The sequence below is a fragment of the Nyctereutes procyonoides genome, unplaced genomic scaffold (assembly GCF_905146905.1).
Source record: "Nyctereutes procyonoides isolate TBG_1078 unplaced genomic scaffold, NYPRO_anot_genome, whole genome shotgun sequence".
NCBI classification, from domain to species: domain Eukaryota; kingdom Metazoa; phylum Chordata; class Mammalia; order Carnivora; family Canidae; genus Nyctereutes; species Nyctereutes procyonoides.
Window position 1 is genome coordinate 23358903 of NW_026575145.1, and position 18087 is coordinate 23376989.

At 49.5% G+C, this 18087-nt stretch overlaps 1 protein-coding gene across 1 annotated transcript; it reads right to left on the reverse strand.

The window, feature by feature from the left end:
* Positions 1-1453: 1453 nt before the first annotated feature.
* Positions 1454-17082, reverse strand: ABHD4 (abhydrolase domain containing 4, N-acyl phospholipase B). Its single transcript, XM_055309255.1, has 7 exons — positions 16882-17082; positions 12902-12990; positions 11120-11492; positions 10809-10963; positions 7908-8019; positions 4536-4722; positions 1454-3493 (listed from the first exon to the last, which is right to left on the reverse strand). Exons 1-7 carry the CDS (start codon positions 16941-16943, stop codon positions 3404-3406), a joined length of 1068 nt encoding a protein of 355 aa, XP_055165230.1. The 5' UTR covers positions 16944-17082; the 3' UTR covers positions 1454-3403.
* Positions 17083-18087: the final 1005 nt, after the last annotated feature.

Below are 18087 nucleotides of genomic sequence, written 5' to 3' on the forward strand. Positions count from 1 at the left end.
TTTCATGGTATATTCATAGTCTCAGCCCTGAGAATGTTAGGAATGACCCAGCTAGATGGAATGTGTGTGTGGTATGTATGTGTATGCCTGTGTGTGTGTGTGTATGCACACACACGCCAGCAAGCATCCATATATGTGGGCCTGGGAGTGTAACCAAGGTACTCTGGGGGCTTTCCTCAGACTCTTCTTGCATGTGGTCCTGCATTGTGTTGGGTTTGAGAAAATTAGATCAGCATGTTATGCAGGTTCCCAAAGAGAAGTGGTTCTGGAGCAAGCAGAAAATGGGAACTCTCAGGCACCATAAGCTCTCGCTCTCCACATAGGGCCTTCTGGACTTAGCGTCAGAGACATAGGTTCCCTTACATCAGTGCCTGCACGCAGGAGGCATCAGACTCTCTGAGCGGATGTGTTTGTTTAAATGAGGATGTCATGGCTAGACTCCATCCAGATACACTGAATCAACATCTGGGGATTACAGCCCAGGAATCTATACCCAGGATTCCATCCATTCATTCATTAATTCATTCATTTACTCATGCATTCCTCACGACATGGGCAGCTTGTGTAGCATCATTCAGTGTTCACCTCAAGTCCTTTTGATTTTTCCTAAGCGTTTCTTGCAGCTTTTCTCCTCTTGTGTGTCCACTAGGCACATGCCAAGTGCAAGCTACCAGCCTCTCTGGCTTGGAGCACTGCAGTAGCCTTAAATTCTCCCACAGGGGCCACCCCTCTCCCATACTCCACAGAGCAGCCAGGGTGGCTGGCTCAAGTCACAAATTAGATTGTCACCCTCTCTACTCCACCCTGACCCTCACTCCAGTTCTTTCTGCTTTTAGGATGAGCACAACATTCTTCTGGAGGCTGGAGGACCCAGAGCCCTACCCACCTCAGCCTCACCTCAGGCATCATCCCTGCTAACTGGCCTTTGCTCTCTCCAGAGGCTCCTTCCCCCTCCCTACCTCACTGCCTTGCCTCCAGGCTCAGCAGGGCTCCTCACTTCTAAGGCCTTCCTACCTCTCTGGGTGGCCCTTTTCAGTTGCAATTTTGTATTGATTCACATAATAATCGTGTCTCTCCAAGTCCAAGTGTGATGTCCCATGAAGGCCGGCACCAGGCTTCTTCATTATTGCAGCCCTCTGTGCCGTAAGCTCTACATACCTGCTTAGTCCTCCTCTAGGTTCAAAGGGGGATGGCCAGGGGTTGGCCATCAAGCAATCTTCAGTCACAAAGACACCACGTCCCAGGACGTGTGATTATACCCAGGAGTTCCATTCATTCATTCACTCGTTGATTCGTTCATTCCCTCATGCATTCCTTATGACAAGAGTAGGATGATGTGCTGTTTGGAGTAAAGAATTCTGAGCCTGGCTGGAGTCAGCCAGCACACAGAAAGCACTGTTGGCAATGATTTGAACACATTTTTGAGCACTTGGCATATCTCACTTCTCTTGGCTCAGTCAAAACAAACATTTATTGAACATTAGGTGCCAGATGTGCTCCTTTTCCTTAAGTGGCTTCTGGTCTAGGGAGGCAAGGCAGACATTAAACAAGTGACAAGCTCATCAATCTTACAAAGAAGCAGTTGGGTACACCACAGAAACAGAAGAGGGAGTCCAAGCCTAGTGTGGGAGGTCAGCGGGAAGCTTCCCCGCATAAGGAATATCTGAACTGAGATCTAGAGGATGAGTAGGTGGTAGAACGGGCTGTTGAACAGTCCAGGTGTAGGCCCAGGTGAAGTACACTTTGGAAGACGGGGCTACTTAATGGCATTGGGGAGTACCTGGTGTTTCCTAGTTCTCCTCCTAGGATTTGGGGCTTGGCCCATCCACACTCCTTGTCCATTCTATGAGGGGCTTGGCTGACACAGCCTGTGCTGACCCAGGGAAATGCTACATTGAACAGGAGAGGGGTGGGGTGTAACCTCTCTGGCCCCCTTCTCTGACTCAGGCACCACCCGGCTCTATCAAACATCACTGCCACCAGTTTTTGCTCATTTCTTTATTAATATAGAAAAGGAGCCCAAGGCAGCTGGACCAGTAGTACAAAGCACCAGGAGTTAATACTATTCTGGTGAAAGGGTTGGCTTTACAAAACTCAAGGAGCAGACAGGAGCTGCCCTGCTTCTGGGGCCAGGCCCAGCCCACTGCCCAGAACCTCAGAGCAGCACCTGGAACCAGCCTGTGGGAGACGTGACAGGTAAATTGGGGGCAGGATGAGCTGAAGACCATGGGACAGATGGCAGGGATAGAGGGCCAGGCAGTGAGAACCATCCTGTGGCTGATGAGGACAGGGAATTGCTGGCTTGAGGCTCTCCACTGGACCATGGGCAGGGGCTCATGGTGGGCCACAGCCTGGGGGACAGGTAGAAAAACCCTGATACTAGTAGGAACAGGGAATCCAGACACAGTCTTTCCCTTATCTCTCCACCAGGGGCCACCTTTGCTCTCTACTACAGGTGGGGCTTTAGGGCCCAAGGCACAGAGAGAGGGAGGCCAAGAGGCCTCCCAACTGGGAGGATGAAAGGGCAGGGAAGGAAGCACTTGAGTGTCCCCAGCTTTGGCAGCCAGGGCTGAGACACAGGGCAGGGTAACAGCACCCCTGCACAATGGGGCTGGAATGTGGGATAGGGATGGGCTTACCCTTGGCCAGTGACCAGGACCAGCCTCATGGCAAGGTGCCTGGCATGAACTTTAGCAGAAGTGAGTACTGGGTGTCAGCAGACCTGGGTTCTAGGCTTAGCTTTTCCAGAGCAGAGCTCTATCACTGTGGGCCAGCTGTCTCCTGCCCTGGGCTGGTCCTCATCAATTAATGAGGGCTTTGGATAGGACTTCTTACTTAGGTCATGGGAGGAACTCCACAGCTCAAGGGTGCCCCTCAACCTGCTCTTGGTAGTTAAGAAGTTAGTAGTTAGTTGGTAGTTAGCTCCCAACCAGATTCTGGACAAAACTGGCATGGAATGGAGGCTAGGGGGTGATGGAGGAGGATGCTTTTGCTTGGAACCTACCCCCACAAACACTCCAGAGTTGGAAAAGGCTGCCGGGAGCCTCTCCTTTGCCCAGGGGAAGAGGCCGCCCTCCCTTTGGCACAGGGAGGGAAGGTGGCTCGGTGCAATACCTTCACAACCACCATCTGGGTGACACTTGGCATGGAGAGAATGGGTGGCACTATGCAACCCTTTATGTTCTTCCCTGGGGTGGAGTGCTCAAGGCCTCATGTGGCTTCTGCCTCCAACCCTTAGCGTGGGCTCAGGAGTGCTCCTTTTCACTGTGATCCTGGCCTGGGGACAGCCCAAGACTGCCTGGCTGGCACATGTTAGTTGGTGAGGAAAGGACACGGGGGCGAGTAAGCGGACAGGGAGGCGAGAGCAACTCTGGCTTTCTCCTCTTCCTCTAGGGACAGCAGCTCAGTCAACTGAGTCACAGATCTCTTCCACCACAGAATTGAAGATGTGTGGCTGGTCTGCATAGACATGATGTGAAGCACCTTCAATCTCCTGTGGAGAGAGGAGGAACCCGCAGTGAGTGGGAAGGATCTTTATTCCCAGCACTGGAAAGATGGCACACCATTTCTTCCCCCTTTAAACCTGCTTGGCCATCATCTATGAGCACTTATCAGAAACAACAGTCCACAGTATACCTGGGTGGCTCAGTCAGTTGAGCACCGGACTCTTGATTTCAGCTCAGGTCATGATCTCAGGGTCATGAGATCGAGCCCTGTATCAGGCTCCATGTTTAGCACAGAGCCTGCTTGAGTTTCTCTCCCTCCACCACCCCCCTCACCGCCCTCACACACACTCACACACACACTCTCTCTCCAATAAATAAATAAATCTTAAAAAAGAAAGAAGGAAGGAAGGAAGGAAGGAAGGAAGGAAGGAAGGAAGGAGAAGAAAGAAAGAAAGAAAGAAAGAAAGAAAGAAAGAAAGAAAGAAAGAAAGAAACAAACAATGGTCCACCTTCCTCCTAGAATTTTGGTACTTTCCTGTGGGGGGGGGGGGTAATCAATGAATCCCAGAGTCCCATTCTTGTTCTCCTCTGGCTCTTCACTGTACCTCCTTCAATGCCAGCCCCACTGCCATCTACTCATTTCATCCCCAGGTCTGGTTAACCAGGGCCCATAGATGACACCCAGACTAATTAAGCACACTCCTTAGCAAATGAGGAATGGGGTAAGAAAAAGGGAAGGTAGTGGTGGGAAGACTTAATGGCAGCCTCTACTGTTTGCTCCACTGTTCATGGCACTGATTTTGGGTGGGATATGGGTTGGGAGTGGCAGCACACCATATCTAGCTACTGAACAAGAACCTGTCATTTGGCTGAACTGGACTGTACAGAAACGAGAAACCCCTCATTACAGTATTGCAGAGTCATCTCTTTCAAATCCACTGCACTATCTGAATCTGTCCATTCCTCTTTCTCCTATTTGCTTACTCTTCTCCACCCCAAGGTTCATCTGCACCCAAAGTTCACTGTGTGCTCGCATTCAACACACAACACTTCTACCTCAGTCCTGCTCTCCTTGGCTGGCTGACATACCATGTCTCGGACGTAGGAATCCGGTCGCTGCATCTTTACTTTCTTCCCTGTGCTGGTATCTATCCAGGTGTTGGCCCCATAGATCATGGTGATGGGCACATCTTTTCGAATCAAGTGAATTCGCTCCAACATGGGGCGCCGTGCCCAGCCGAAGGACTCCATCATGGCTTTGAAAGCTGTCTCACCACTGGAGGAGCAAAACATGATGAGGCAGTGAGCAGAATAAACCCTGCAGCACCCAGTGTCAATATGACACAGCTGGAACGGTACACTTGACCATGTGTGTATTCCTTTTAGAATCCTGGACCGGGGGGGATGCCCGGGTGGCGCAGCGGTTTGGTGCCTGCCTTTGGCCCAGGGCGCGATCCTGGAGACCTGGGATCGAATCCCACGTCGGGCTCCCGATGCATGGAGCCTGCTTCACCCTCTGCCTATGTCTCTGCCTCTCTCTCTCTCTCACTGTGTGCCTATCATAAATAAAATTAAAAAAAAAAAAAAAAGAATCCTGGACCGGGCTCATTAAATATTGGGAAGATGAGGAGACAGGTCTGAGGCTGTGGAGACCTCCCAGCACAGGAGATAGTCAGGGACATACTTGGATAAACCGCTGACGCTGACAACTGTCCAAAGATGCAACAGGTTAAAATTTATTTACTCAACACATATTCACACGTCATGCCCTGGGCCATGTGTGGAGACATGAGTAAGACAGAGGTGGTGCCGGCCCTCCTAAAGCTTACAATTATCTCACACTTTGAGGAAGTGGGCATTTAGTAGCTAATTATCAATAAGTAAATAAATAAATAAGTAAGTAAGTAAGTAAATAAATAAATAAATAGGTGCCTGAGTAGCTCAGTCAGTTGGGCGTCCAACTCGTGGTTTCGGCTAGGTCATGATTTCAGGGTCCTGGGATCCAGCCCTGTGTCAGGCTCTGCGCTCAGTGTGAGTCTGTTTGAGACCCTCTCCCTCTGCCCTTTCCACTCATGCTCTTTCTCTAAAATAAATAAATCCTTTAATAAATAATTAATAGCAAATTATATGATTCATTATTTAACTTGGATTTCTCAAGAATTACAAAAAGATGGTAAACAGACTAGGGGCTTGGCTTGCTGGGGGTGGAAGAGAGGGGTGAGGGGCTCGTGTGAGGGGGGGCCGTGAAGAGCAAATACGAGACAGCAGTGCCAGGGGCTTCCTGACAAGACTCTGAAATAAGACACCAGTCTTGTGAGGACCCAGGGGCAGCTGTACTTACTATGGGAGAAGCAAGGCCGATTTAATTTACTTGCTCCCTGGCCATTTCCTTAGGCAGAGCTGAGAAGTAGTGTGAGGGATCTGCAGGGTTGGGATGGAAGCTGGCCTTCTGGGCTGCTCTGCAGCTTTTGCAGGAGGCAGGAAGGTTCAGGAGACTGCTGCCTACCAGGCCCAGCCTGTTCGGGTATTGTATCCCAGTCTCCTTTGTACCCCCAGCATGAAGACAAGCCTGAGTTCTGCACAGGCCACCAGAAACAGAGTTCTTCCCTGAGACATAGCAGCATGGTGGAAAATTATGGACTCTGGAGTCAGAGAGACGGGAATTCAAATCCTGGCTGTTTTCTTAGTAAGTCATACAACCAGAATATGCTTCCTTTTTTTTTTTTTTTAATTTACAAATTGGAGAATTATATCCTCTTTATTTCTTCACTGGGGAAAATGAAAATATGGAAAAGGCCCCTAAAATTAGGTAAAGCAAAGTATGTAACCCTCAAATATTTTTCCCTAGCCAGATTTCATGTTTTCCAAGGAACTGATAAGAGTTAAGGTGAGTATGTCAGGGCTACAACTCACAAACATCCGGGCAGTTATAAAATTAAGTGATGGTATTGCAGGGAGAGGGTAGATATCACTGATGTCACCTCTACTTCCCTCAGGACACGAAGGAGTTGCAGGATTATATATTCTGAGGCTGAGACTGGGAGGCCATTCATTACACACAACTAGGTCTGGGACTGGGTAAAGTTCTGAGCAGAGAGCTGGGGTTGGGCCTTGAGTGGGTATGGACTGGCACTGAGCCCAGTGGGGACTGAGAGGGGGGTCAAGAGCAGGAAGTCGGGGGCTACCTGATTTGACTGCTGAGCTGAGTCTCAATACGGCTGCTGAAGCAGGGCACTTCAAACAGCTGAGTTCATGCGGAATGTTGGAGAGACAGTTCCCACACTGCCCCAAAGCCGGCTGGGTGTGGGCTAATACTCAGACAGCACTGCTGGAATGTAACCACTCCACCATCTTCACAGCTTTGGGCTCACCACGGGTGACCTGGGCAGGCCTGGAATGAGGTGGTGCAGTGCCTCTGCTCCAGTGACCCTGGCTTCCCCCAGATGCCTCACAGCAAGCTGGGTGAGGCTTCCACAGAGGCAGTGCCACCAACCTAGGCTCCTATATCAGCCATTCCTAGGGCGCTGCCTGGGAGGAAGATTACCTTCCTGACTCTGCCCTGGCTTTCAGTTGCCAAGACTGCAGCAGGTTGGTGTGGCCTGCTGTGTGAATAGTTATGGAAACTTCTCAAGATTCTGGGGACACCTCAAAATGTCCAAAAGGTGTGGAAGAGATTCCTATCCCACCATTAAGTATTTCAAGGTGCACCTGGTGTGTCTCGGTGGCTCAGTAGGTTAAGCGTCTGTCTTTAGCTGAGGTCATGATCCCAGGGTCTTGGGATCAAGCCCCACATGCTCTCTGCTCAGTGGGGGGCCTGCTTCTCCTCACTCTACCTGCTGCTCTGCCTATCTGTGTACTCTCTTTCTCTATCAAATAAATAAATAAATAAATAAAAATTAAAAAAATAGTATTTCAAGGTACACATAATTAAATTTTAAAATGCATACTTCAGCAGTTCTATTTATAGTAAGGTATTGTATAGATAAAATTGTGTGTGTGTAAAGGAAGATGCGCAAAGAAGTTTTCTAAAGCAATGTCACATCGTATCTTGGACTGGAAATAGCAAGGAAATTTGGGAACTACAGGCTGGGATGGGGAAGACTTTTTTTTTCCTGCCTTTTAAAAAATACCATATTCATATTACTTTTTCAGTTAAAAAAAAACTTTTAAAATGTTTTCCAGACTCTTGCCTGTCAGGCTAAGTGCCTATCTCTAGGGAAGAGTAAGAGTCTTCCTCTAGAGATGGGCAGTATGTTGAAGCAATCTATTATCTTCTCCATCCTTTTGTGCCACTCCCTAGGGAGGTCTCTGGAAATAATTGAGGCTGCTAGTGCCTGTATTTCCCTAATTGAATGAGAACTTTGTGCAAGAAGAAATACAGCAGAGAATGACCTTGGGACGGTTCTGGAGTTACATCTCCAAACCCTTCCACTCCAAGCAGGCTCCGGGAGCCACCCTCACCTGGGATTCTGTGCGTTGCAATGGTAGATATACTCAGATATAGTATCATCTTCAAAGAAGTCTGCAAACTTGCGCTTGAAGTCCGGCCGGAATCGCTGTACCAGGCCAGGCCCTGGGAGCGGAGAGAAAAACATGGGAGTGGCTAGTTTAGGGAGCAAGGGTGATGGCGGTGTGCTTATGTATGTTTGAACAACTTGAACCACATGTTATTTCTCCAGGGGTTTGTTTGCTCTGCACATTTAACTTTATAGTGGCAGCCAGACTGCGTGAGCTGTTGGGAAGCCCCAGACGACTACAGTGAGAGTCAGCTGGTTGCCAAAGAAGGTAGATAGTCCAATGGAACCAGTTTATTTTCAGCTCAATGAAGTCCCAAGCGCTTTTCCTCCCAGGATCTCAAGCCTTGTAAGAGTCCATGGCTGAGGAGGGCCTGGGCGGCTGTCAGTTGGACATCTTTTTTTTTTTTTTTTTAAGATTTTATTTATTTATTCATGAGAGACACAGAAAGAGAGGCAGAGACACAGGCAGAGGGAGAAGCAAGCACCCAGCAGGGAGCCCGATGCGGGGCTCTATCCCAGGACCCCGGATCACGCCCTAAGCCAAAGACAGACGCTCAACCACTGAGCCACCCTGGTGTCCAAGGCATCTATCTGATTTTTGACTCTTGATTTCAGCTTGGGTCCTAATCTCAGAGTTGTGGGATTGGCCCTGCACTGGGGGCTCTGTGCTCAGTGGGAGTGCTTGTGTGCCTCCCCCACTGCTTGTGCACACTCTCTCTCAAATAGATAAATAAAATCTAAAAAAAAAAAAAAAAAAAGAGTCCATGGCTGAGATGCTTTTCTTTTCTTTTTTATTTTTTTTTGATGCTTTTCTTTTATAGTCTGAGCTATGTTCTTTCTCCTTGAGATCCTTAGGGATTTTTTTTTTCTTTTTAAAGTCATCTCTAGGGATCCCTGGGTGGTGCAGCGGTTTGGCACCTGCCTTTGGCCCAGGGCGCGATCCTGGAGACCCGGGATCGAATCCCACATAGGGCTCCCGGCGCGTGGAGCCTGCTTCTCCCTCTGCCTGTGTCTCTGCCCCCCTCTCTCTCTGTGACTATCATAAATAAATTTAAAAAAAAATTAAAAAAAAAATAAAGTCATCTCTACACTTGATGTGGGGCTTGACCTCACGACCCCGAAATCAAGAGTTGCATGCTCTATGGACTAAGTCAGCCAGGAGTCTGGAGACCCTTAAGGCCTTTTAATCTTCTGAAGGTATCAGATGGAACTAGACTATCTGCCAAGCACCCTCTCAGGTTCAGCCCTATAACAGAATACGAGTGGAGAGGTAAATTTAACTCTGGCATCTCAGACTTGGGCCGTTTTAGAGCAATCTGTTCCCTTCCCCTTCCCCTAGAGCACACACACAAGCAGGAGGGCACCCAAAACAGACTAAAAATTGGGCCTAATGGTCAACTTCTGATCTCTCTCTTGCTCTTCTCTCTGTGCATGAGGATCAAGGTGTGAGAGGGAGGTACAGCCAGGATCCCCTAGCCCTGACCCTCCTCCATGGCTGCCAGCCAGCTTCTCAACCACACTGGTTCTGAGGCCCCTGCATGAACCTGGCCAGACGCAATTCCAGAAAAGGGGAGAGTAGTCAGACCAGAGCTTATCCCTGGGAAGGGACCACAGAAGGCGTGCTGGAGTCCACAGTGCTGGAATGTCTGAGGTCAGCTCTCTGATTATTTATTCTTCTTTGGCACCTGTGTGTCTTGATAACCTTCCTTTCGTCCCAAACTCCTACCTTCTACTCAAATCCTCATTTTCCCTCTTTTATCCAGAGTCATTCTGTTTCTTTTGAAGGGCCTCAAGAGACAACACTTATTCAACCATTAGTAATTAGCTTTGTAATAATTGGCTACTGAACAGCACTGTGTATACATAAGCAATTGTTACAGGATAGGAGATCACCAATCTTTTCTATTGAAGGAATCTGCTTTTTACTTCATCAGATTAAAAAGTCACTCCCCGGGGCAGCTCTGGTGGCTCAGCGGTTTAGCGCTGCCCTCAGCCCAGGGTGTGATCCTGGAGACCCGGGATCAAATCCCACATCAGGCTCCCTGCATGGAGCCTGCTTCTCCCTCTCCCTGTGTCTCTGCCTCTCTCTCTCTCTCTCTCTCTCTCTCTCTCTCTCTCTCATGAATAAATAAATAAAATCTTAAAAAAAAAATCTTAAAAAAAAAAGCCACTCCCCCCTCGAAAGTAAGAGTATTGGCAATATGAGGTCAGAAGGCTGAGACCTACTAATTTTTTAAAAATAATTTATTGAAATTCAATATGCTGAGACCTACTAATTTTACTTACTCTGGCTGGCTCCCCCTGACTTCCTTCCCTTCCCTTGCCCAAAGTTTGCTGATAGCTCCTAAGTGGTAAAGATATAATACCTAACTGGATTAGGGTATGGTTTAGAGGGGCTTGCCTGCCACTGTGGGTTATGTTGGAGGCTCCAGCACCTACAGGAGGATCTGCGGTGGGTACCATGGGATCTGATGGTGGGTACCATGCTGAATCACCAGCGGGTTGCCATAAACATTGCAGCCTAAGAACTCAGCAGAGGAAGAGTCACTTGATGGCCCCTTTTTCTCTCTCTCTAGCCAAGACACAGAATAGTAGTTCTGCTCCATCTGTTCCCTGTATAGGAAAGCTTTTTGCGTGTGGATGAAGAAAAAAAGAACCTTCTGAAACTGTAGACAAAGAGATCATGTCCAGATTAAGAGTTTTAAAAAACAATGTGAGGCCTATTCCCACTTCTCATGGGCCAGTGGGCACAAGTGAGCACAGTGGGAATCTAGATGCAGTGAGGCTTCTAGAATGGGACAACCTTGGTTTAAGGAGATAGTTTCTTTATCTGCAGGCTACTCACCCCAGGGCCCAGCTACTCGAAGAACAGCCAGTGGATTGGAACGCCCTAGGACAGACACCACAGCCTTGAACCAGGTTGGGGGTGCACGGATCTCACTGGGGTCAGTCGGTCGAAGAGGAAACCCCCAGGGATCCACCAGGATGAGGTGTTTAACTCTAAAAGAGGAAAAAGTTAAAGACAAGTTGTATGTTCTTGGAGGTACCATGGCCCTTAACTTGCCCTGGAAGAAGAGAACCATCGGAAACTAATATGTAAGGTTCCAAATGGGACAAGGAGTTAGGTCATGAGCAAGAGGTGTGACTTTTCCTTACCTTTCAGGGTACTTGATAGAGTAAGAGGTGGCCAGGAATCCTCCCAAACTATGCCCCAGGAGGATCATACTGGGGATCCCCATGGTCTCCCGCCACGTTTCTATTGATGTCACAAACTCGTCCTCGGCCCCTTCAGGGTCCCTCGGGAACGTTGGCCTTGAGCTTCGCCCAAAGCCAAGTAGATCGAAGGTATGCAGCGTGCGGCGGGCACTCAGTGAATCCATATTGAGGATCCAGAGGCCTACACCACCCCCGAAGCCATGCACCATCACCAGGGGGGTGCGATCTCTCAGCTCCGGACTCACCGTTACCGTCCAGATCTTGTTCTGATTTGGGAGGGACACATATCGGGCCAGGAACTTGTTCTGGAGGCCTGGGGAGAGGGGAACACAGGGCAGAACAAGAAGACTGTTTTCTGACTGTGCTGTCATGTGTGCTTCAGCTTCTCCACTCTGTTGCCAAACCTTCCTCATTTCTTTCCTTTCACAACCCTCTGATCACATGCTCTAAGAGATCAAATCTAAGCATGATCTGTAGGCCATCTAGTCTCTAGGTAATTAGAGGGGCCATCTTATTCCTTCAAATTATGTCCAGGTTCCTTCGGGCCCAGTGTTGTAGTGACCCCATTGGCCTTACAGAGCTCCTGCATCTACCACTCCAGTACTGTGTGTGCTTGGAACTCAAAAGATGGACAGAAGCATCCACACTGGGGGTGTCTGGGAGGGTAGCTTCCGACTGGAGCTGAGTCCAGTGGAGGGGTGATGGGTATGGACTGAGCCACAGGCTTATTCCTCTTGGAGACTGATGGTGTGCAGTGCTTACTCTGCTGGCATGATAACCGTCACGTGACAGGGCAGCTGGGGGGCTGGGAAGTTGCCTGGATCCTGGGAAGAGGCTTCAAAGCTGTGGCTGTTCTGCAGTTGTGCCACTCAGGCCCATGGGAACAGAGGGTTTCCATGACTGGGCAGTGGGTGCAGGGCAGGGAGATATGGGCAGATGCGGCCCATGGGTCTTGTTTGAGCCTGTGGCTGCTGTCAATCACAGGATGCCCTGCCCCAACATAGTACTGCCCAAGAGAGTGGGTCTGTAGGAATCCCAAACTAACTGTAGTAACCAGGTAAGTGGTGGGCCTAACTGGATGGAATACATGGATAGCAATATTAGAGAATATAGGACTGCTGCTGGTCCTCAAGTTGCAAGGTGGTAAATCTGAGAAGTGCTTATGTGTTTGGAAGAAGAGAGGGAGAAAAGGAAGAAGGGAGGAGGGATCCCTGGGTGGCGCAGCGGTTTGGCGCCTGCCTTTGGCCCAGGGCGCGATCCTGGAGACCCGGGATCGAATCCCACGTCCGGCTCCCGGTGCATGGAGCCTGCTTCTCCCTCTGCCTGTGTCTCTGCCTCTCTCTCTTTCTCTCTCTGTCTCTCTGTGTGACTATCATAAATAAATTAAAAAAAAAAAGGAAGAAGGGAGGAATGGGGGAGAAGAAAGGAGGGAAAGAGAATGTGTAGACATGTGTGTGTGTTGATAGTTGGTGTTGGGTCTGAAGTGAAGTTGCGGGATGTGCCAGGAACTAGCATAATGGAGACGGAAGGAGCTGTAGAGAAACCACAGTCATACAATGTGGTGTCCTCTGTGCAAATCCCTTCTCAAATCACTGACATATTTTCCCTCTACCCTAAGCACCGTTAATCAGGAATCAGTGGGCTCAGTGTAGCAGACCCTGGAGAGATCCTGTATCTTCGGACCTCCTGATGGAGGCGGGATAAGCCATCCCTTCTACTTACACTGGAGGATCCTGGCTTCCACATTCTTCAGCTGAGACATGGAAGTGGGGCGCCAAGCAGGCAGCCAGCTACTCAGCCAGCCCTGAGGCCTGGGACAAAGAAACACAGTGATACCCATCGGCAACATTGATGCTCTCAGCCTTGCTGACAGTTACAAGAGTTATCAGGGTGTTTCCAGGTTCAGGAGGCCTGCGGCTAAGGCAGTCAGCAATTCCCTGCTGCGGCATAGACTACTCTTCTCCAACAAATGGCTATTAACAACATGCCCTTTGTCTCAAGAGATACTCAGGACACCATGTATATAACACTTCACAGTTTGCAAAGCTCTTTCACATTTATTATCTCATCTGGGCTTTATAACTCCCCTTTGTTACTGGTTATCATAATGTTCAAGATCACAAGGGGAAAAAGAAACAACTATTAACTAATGTTTCAGTTATCTTTATCTTTTGCCATTCCCAGGACTGGCTGTTCCTTTAGGGTAGGACAAATTCCCATGCCACCTGCCTTCTTGGCAGAACCTTGGGGTTAGTGTGTGTCCTTCCAAGCCCCTGGAAGTACAGAGCAGGGTCAGTGCCCAGCTGGGCTCTCAGAAAATCAATCGGTCCAGCCTGGGCAATGAGATGAGACAGAAAGGGAGAAGGAGGCAGGAGACCTGGGTTCAAGTCCTGTTGTGATTGCTTTGCCAGATTGCCTCTAGCCTTGTTTTTCAGATTATAAAATGTGTATAAAATATGTCCTCACCTCCAATGGCATGCAGTAAAATGATAGCCCATCCTGCTATCTCCTTTATTTCCAAGAAAACTTAAGATTTCAGGGTAGAGGTTGAAAGCATTGGGTTGAAGGGTGAGGGTGACCCTCTGGTTCTGTATAACACTATCACATTTATAAGCAGAATGGCTTCGGCCTGATAAATAATTGGCCTTTGAGCATCTAGATATGTAAGGGACCTCAAAAGGTGCCTAGGACAGATTAGATGCTGAATGAGTTTATTATTCTTTTTCCGTTGTATATGATATTTCTATTTTCTTGAACTCTGCCTGAATGAAGGGCATTACAGGATGGATACCACCAGCTACAGGAAGGGTCTGTGAATATTAGTATAGTCAGGCAGGGGCATTCTGTGGGGGGAATGAGAGGAACCATTACTGATTCCTCTTGCCACACACTGGACATCCTGATACATCATTTGAAGCACAGGATTTTAGATTAGGGCAGTTCCTTAGGAATCATCTAGTCCAGCCTACTTCACAGATGAGGAAACTGATGCCCAAGGAGGTCACGTGGCTAGTTAGAAAAAGCAGCAGAACTAGAGCCCACACCTCAAATCCAGGTTTCTCTGTACCCTTCCTCTGGAAGCTCCAGCTGCAGTTTTTTCTTTTTTGGAAAATTACTTTAAAAGTTCATTTATTGATTACTTATTTTTAGATAATTTCTATACTCAGTAGTGTGGGGCTCAAACTCATGGCCCTGCCATCAAGAGTCACATGCTCTATAGACTAGAACCAGCCAGCCCCAGCCTCAGCTTTTCAAACTTAACAGTATATAACCACATTTTCATGCTATTTCTGTTTTCTGAAAGGAAGTGCGAAATAAAGAAGAAAGCCAGAGTTCCAATACTGACCCTGCTACTTACCAGGAATGTGACTCTAGGCACATTACTTACTTAGCCTCTCTGTGTCAATTTCCTCATCTTTAAGAGAAAGATATTAATAGTATCTATTTCATATGGTTTACAAAAAAGATTAAATAAGTTTATGTCCCTAAAACATATAGAATAATGTCTAGCATAAGATAAACTCCCAATAAATGTTCTTTTCCTCCAGCTGAGCCATAAGCCGTCTATATTCATTCAACTTTTTGACGACTAGAGAGGCTTGCAAGAAATCCTGGGGTTGGGGAACCCGGGTGGCTCAGCTGGTTAAGTGTCTGCCTTCAGCTCAGGTCATGATCCCAGGGTCCTGGGGTCTAGCCCCACAGTGTATTCTCTGCTTGTTGGGGAGTGTGCTTCTCCCTCTACTCTTCCTACTCCCACCCCCTGCTTGTGCTCTTTCTCTGGGTATCAAATAAATAAATAAAATCTTAAAAAAAAAAAAAAAAAAACAGAGGGAAAGAAAGAAATCCTGAGGTTGCAGCTGAGAGTGGTATGTTAGTGACTTCAGCCAGATAAGAGTTCTCATCACAATCAATCCAGTGACTCTCAACCCTTTTGATACTCTACTGGAATTCCTTACGGTAGGCTTGAAGCGTGGGTACCAAGACTGCAGAATTTTGGCAGTCTTAAGAGACCAACTTTCTCTCTACATCAGAGACTGTGACAAGTGAGCCCATGACATGTGGACTCCACCTTGCCTTGTACCTGCTCAAAGCAGTATTTGGGAGAAATGCCATACAATGCAACAGCACTGTGGGCTGCTTGGCAGTATGCCTCAGGGAGGAGCTTTAGTTTGCCTCTCTTCCCCAAAAATGTTACAGCTAGGGGACCTCTGGGTGGCTCAGTGGTTGAGCATCTGCCTTTGGCTCAGGGCATGATCATGGAGTCCTGGGGTTGAGTCCCATATCAGGCTCCCCACAGGGAGCCTGCTTCTCCTTCCACCTATGTCTCTGCTTCTGTTTCTCATGAATAAATAAATAAAATCTTTTTTTTTTTTAAATGTTACAGCTAAAGCACTGGAAATAGTCCCTGGCACACTACATCTACTCAGTGCTATTGGGGGAGGTGAGGGCTAGGGTGGGAAACTGAGGCAAGGGGCAGAGAAGCTGTTCAGCTGTGAACTTAGCCTGGCCAGAGTGGTCTCTTCCCTCTAGGGGGCTTCCATCCCACTGGTAGGTGAGGCAAAAGGGGTTCTGTGTTGGGTGGGAGCCTGCTGTGGACCTCGGTGATTGGCGCAAGTCTCCTGTAACTTTTACGAGCCGGCTTCTTCATCTGTAAGAGGGAGCTGAACTGCCTGCATCTCTACTAGCTCTAACCTGTGTTTCCCCAAGTCATTGTAGCCATTGTAAATTTGCTTTCGGAAAGGTCATCTTTAGGAAGCAAAACTCTTCCTGGGCAGTTCCTTCAAGCCCAGGAAGCTGTTATGGTCATAGAGTTAATCCGTTTTGCAAGCTGCCAGTCCTGCAGCTCTGAAGAGCAGGAACGTGGGATACAGGAAAGGCCCTGTTGTGGCGAAATATAGGCTTGGCTGGGAGCTGAGTCATTCTTCTGGAGCAAGCAACTTTTCCTTGCTTCTGTGAGGCTGCAGACGGCTAGTCGTACCACCTACAGGTGGCATCCCAAACCCGATGCCCTTGAGACGGTGGAAACAAATCCCCCAAAGTGGAACCCTGAAGCCACAGCATTAAGGATCTTGCGATGACTCAAAAACGTTATCACCTGGGATCGAGAGCGATCGTTATCACCTGGGATCGTCTCAGCGGGCGAGCGCTACAGAAGCTGGCGAGCCCCTTGCCCCAGACAATCCCAGCGCGGGCGCCTCTGTCCCTCCGCCCCTTGCCCTCTCCCCGCCGGGCGACGGGAGGCTCTTCGCACCCCCCGACCACCGTCCTGGGGCCAATCTCTACAAGCAGCCACCCGCGCCCGCGGGCCACGAGCCGCTGCGGGGCCCCGGCCATCACCGCCACCAAACCTCCTCCAACAGCGGCCGCGGCCGAGGAGCGGAGCGGCCGCGAGGCTACAGCGGCAGGACAGAGCCCCGGGGCCGCAGGCAGGCGGGTCGGCCGTCGCTCCGCGAGCTCTGCCGCCGCCTCTCCTGGGCAAAGCAAAGCACGCACCCCACCCCCGGCCCTCCCCTGGGGCCGGCCTGGGAAAGGGACGGCGGGAGGGTGTCTACGACTGTTCCCCGGTCACCGACCGTCCCGGGATCAGGGCCCAGAGAGAGAGGGAGAGGGAGAGGGAGAGGGAGAGGGAGAGGGAGAGGGAGAGGGAGAGGGAGGAGAGAGAGAGAGAGAGAGAGAGGGAGGAAGACGCAGGATTAACTCACTGTTGCTCCAGATCATCAGCCATAGTAAACAAGCCCTGTCGGGTCGAGCGGAGCCGGCCCATCCCTCCGCCTGACGCCAGCACCAGCTGACCCAGGAAAGCGCCGGAGAACTAGGCGGGCGTGGCCAGGCCGCGGGGCCGAGGCGGCGGGGAACCGGCCGGGGGCCTCCCCGGGTCTGCGCGCGGCCGGGGCCTCGGGCGCTCGCCGGAGAGGACGCGAGTCCTGCGCACGCGTCTGGGGCACCGCGAGCGGGACGGTGCTACCGCAAGGGCCGGGTCTCTTGCAGGACCTCCCTCTGCCCTCCTTTCCGTCGAAGTGACACACTCTCGGGGCTTCCCCGTACGGCTCCCTCCTCCCGGTGTGTCTTGTTATGTGATGCTTAAGGTGCTCTTGGGGACGATACAACCGACTGAATGCCTCTTACAAAGGGGCTGGGGGGCCTGTACCCCAAGTAGATGGCCAGACCTTGCAAATTAAAAAACGGGATACCTAAAGTTGAACTTCAGGTAAACAACACTTAAAAAAAAAAAAAAAAAAAGGACACTCCCTGCAATATTTGAGACCTAAGTGGGCATCCAATATTTTCTCTGGCAATCCTAAACCTTAGCGACCTATGGCAAGATGCAGTTCCTCTGCTCTGGGGATCTCCCAACCTAGTTCCCAGGAGAGACGCGCTCAATTCCAGGTATCCCTGTTCCGAGGATCCCTGCCTCCCCTACCCTCAGGAGGGGCAGCTGAAGGATTAACCTATAAGGACCCACCTGCTTTAGGTTGCAGGAATGGGGTGTGGGCTGGCTGGCTTATCTCTTAGGTCCTGAGCGTACTTTAGGCTTGCTCAGCAGAGGGGCCAAATCTTGAGAGTGGCTCCAGAGCTTAGCTGAACTGGTAAACAAGTCCTAACGTTCCTGGAGTTACAGGTTAGTTAGGTTAAAATCAAAGAGTAGTGGAGGGTGGGTGGGAGAATGCTGGTGGGGAGGGGTTTGTCAAAGTGTTTTTCCTTAGCCCTCTTGCAGGTCTTAGACTCTAAGATTTCTTTCTTGTAACACAGTGTTAAGTTGACCTGATTATAAGGGCTCAAAGTTTAAGAGAATGGGCATCTATAGAGTTTAGGGGCCTGGGAATTTGCAAGATTTGGGGCAAAGTAGTACAAATAGTAGAGTACTTCATTTTTTCAGCAGAGCACAGTGGTTCTCAACTTCAAGTGTG

Excerpts from the sequence above, each read along its gene's own strand:
- ABHD4 (XM_055309255.1), bottom strand. The coding sequence starts at position 16,943 with ATGGGCCGGCTCCGCTCGACCCGACAGGGCTTGTTTACTATGGCTGAT. Across the intron at positions 11,493-12,901 it reads GGAAGCCAGGATCCTCCAGT|GCCTCCAGAACAAGTTCCTG; the intron begins GTAAGTAGAAGG and ends CCCTCTCCCCAG. Across the intron at positions 4,723-7,907 it reads TGCAACGCACAGAATCCCAG|TGGTGAGACAGCTTTCAAAG; the intron begins GTGAGGGTGGCT and ends TTGCTCCTCCAG.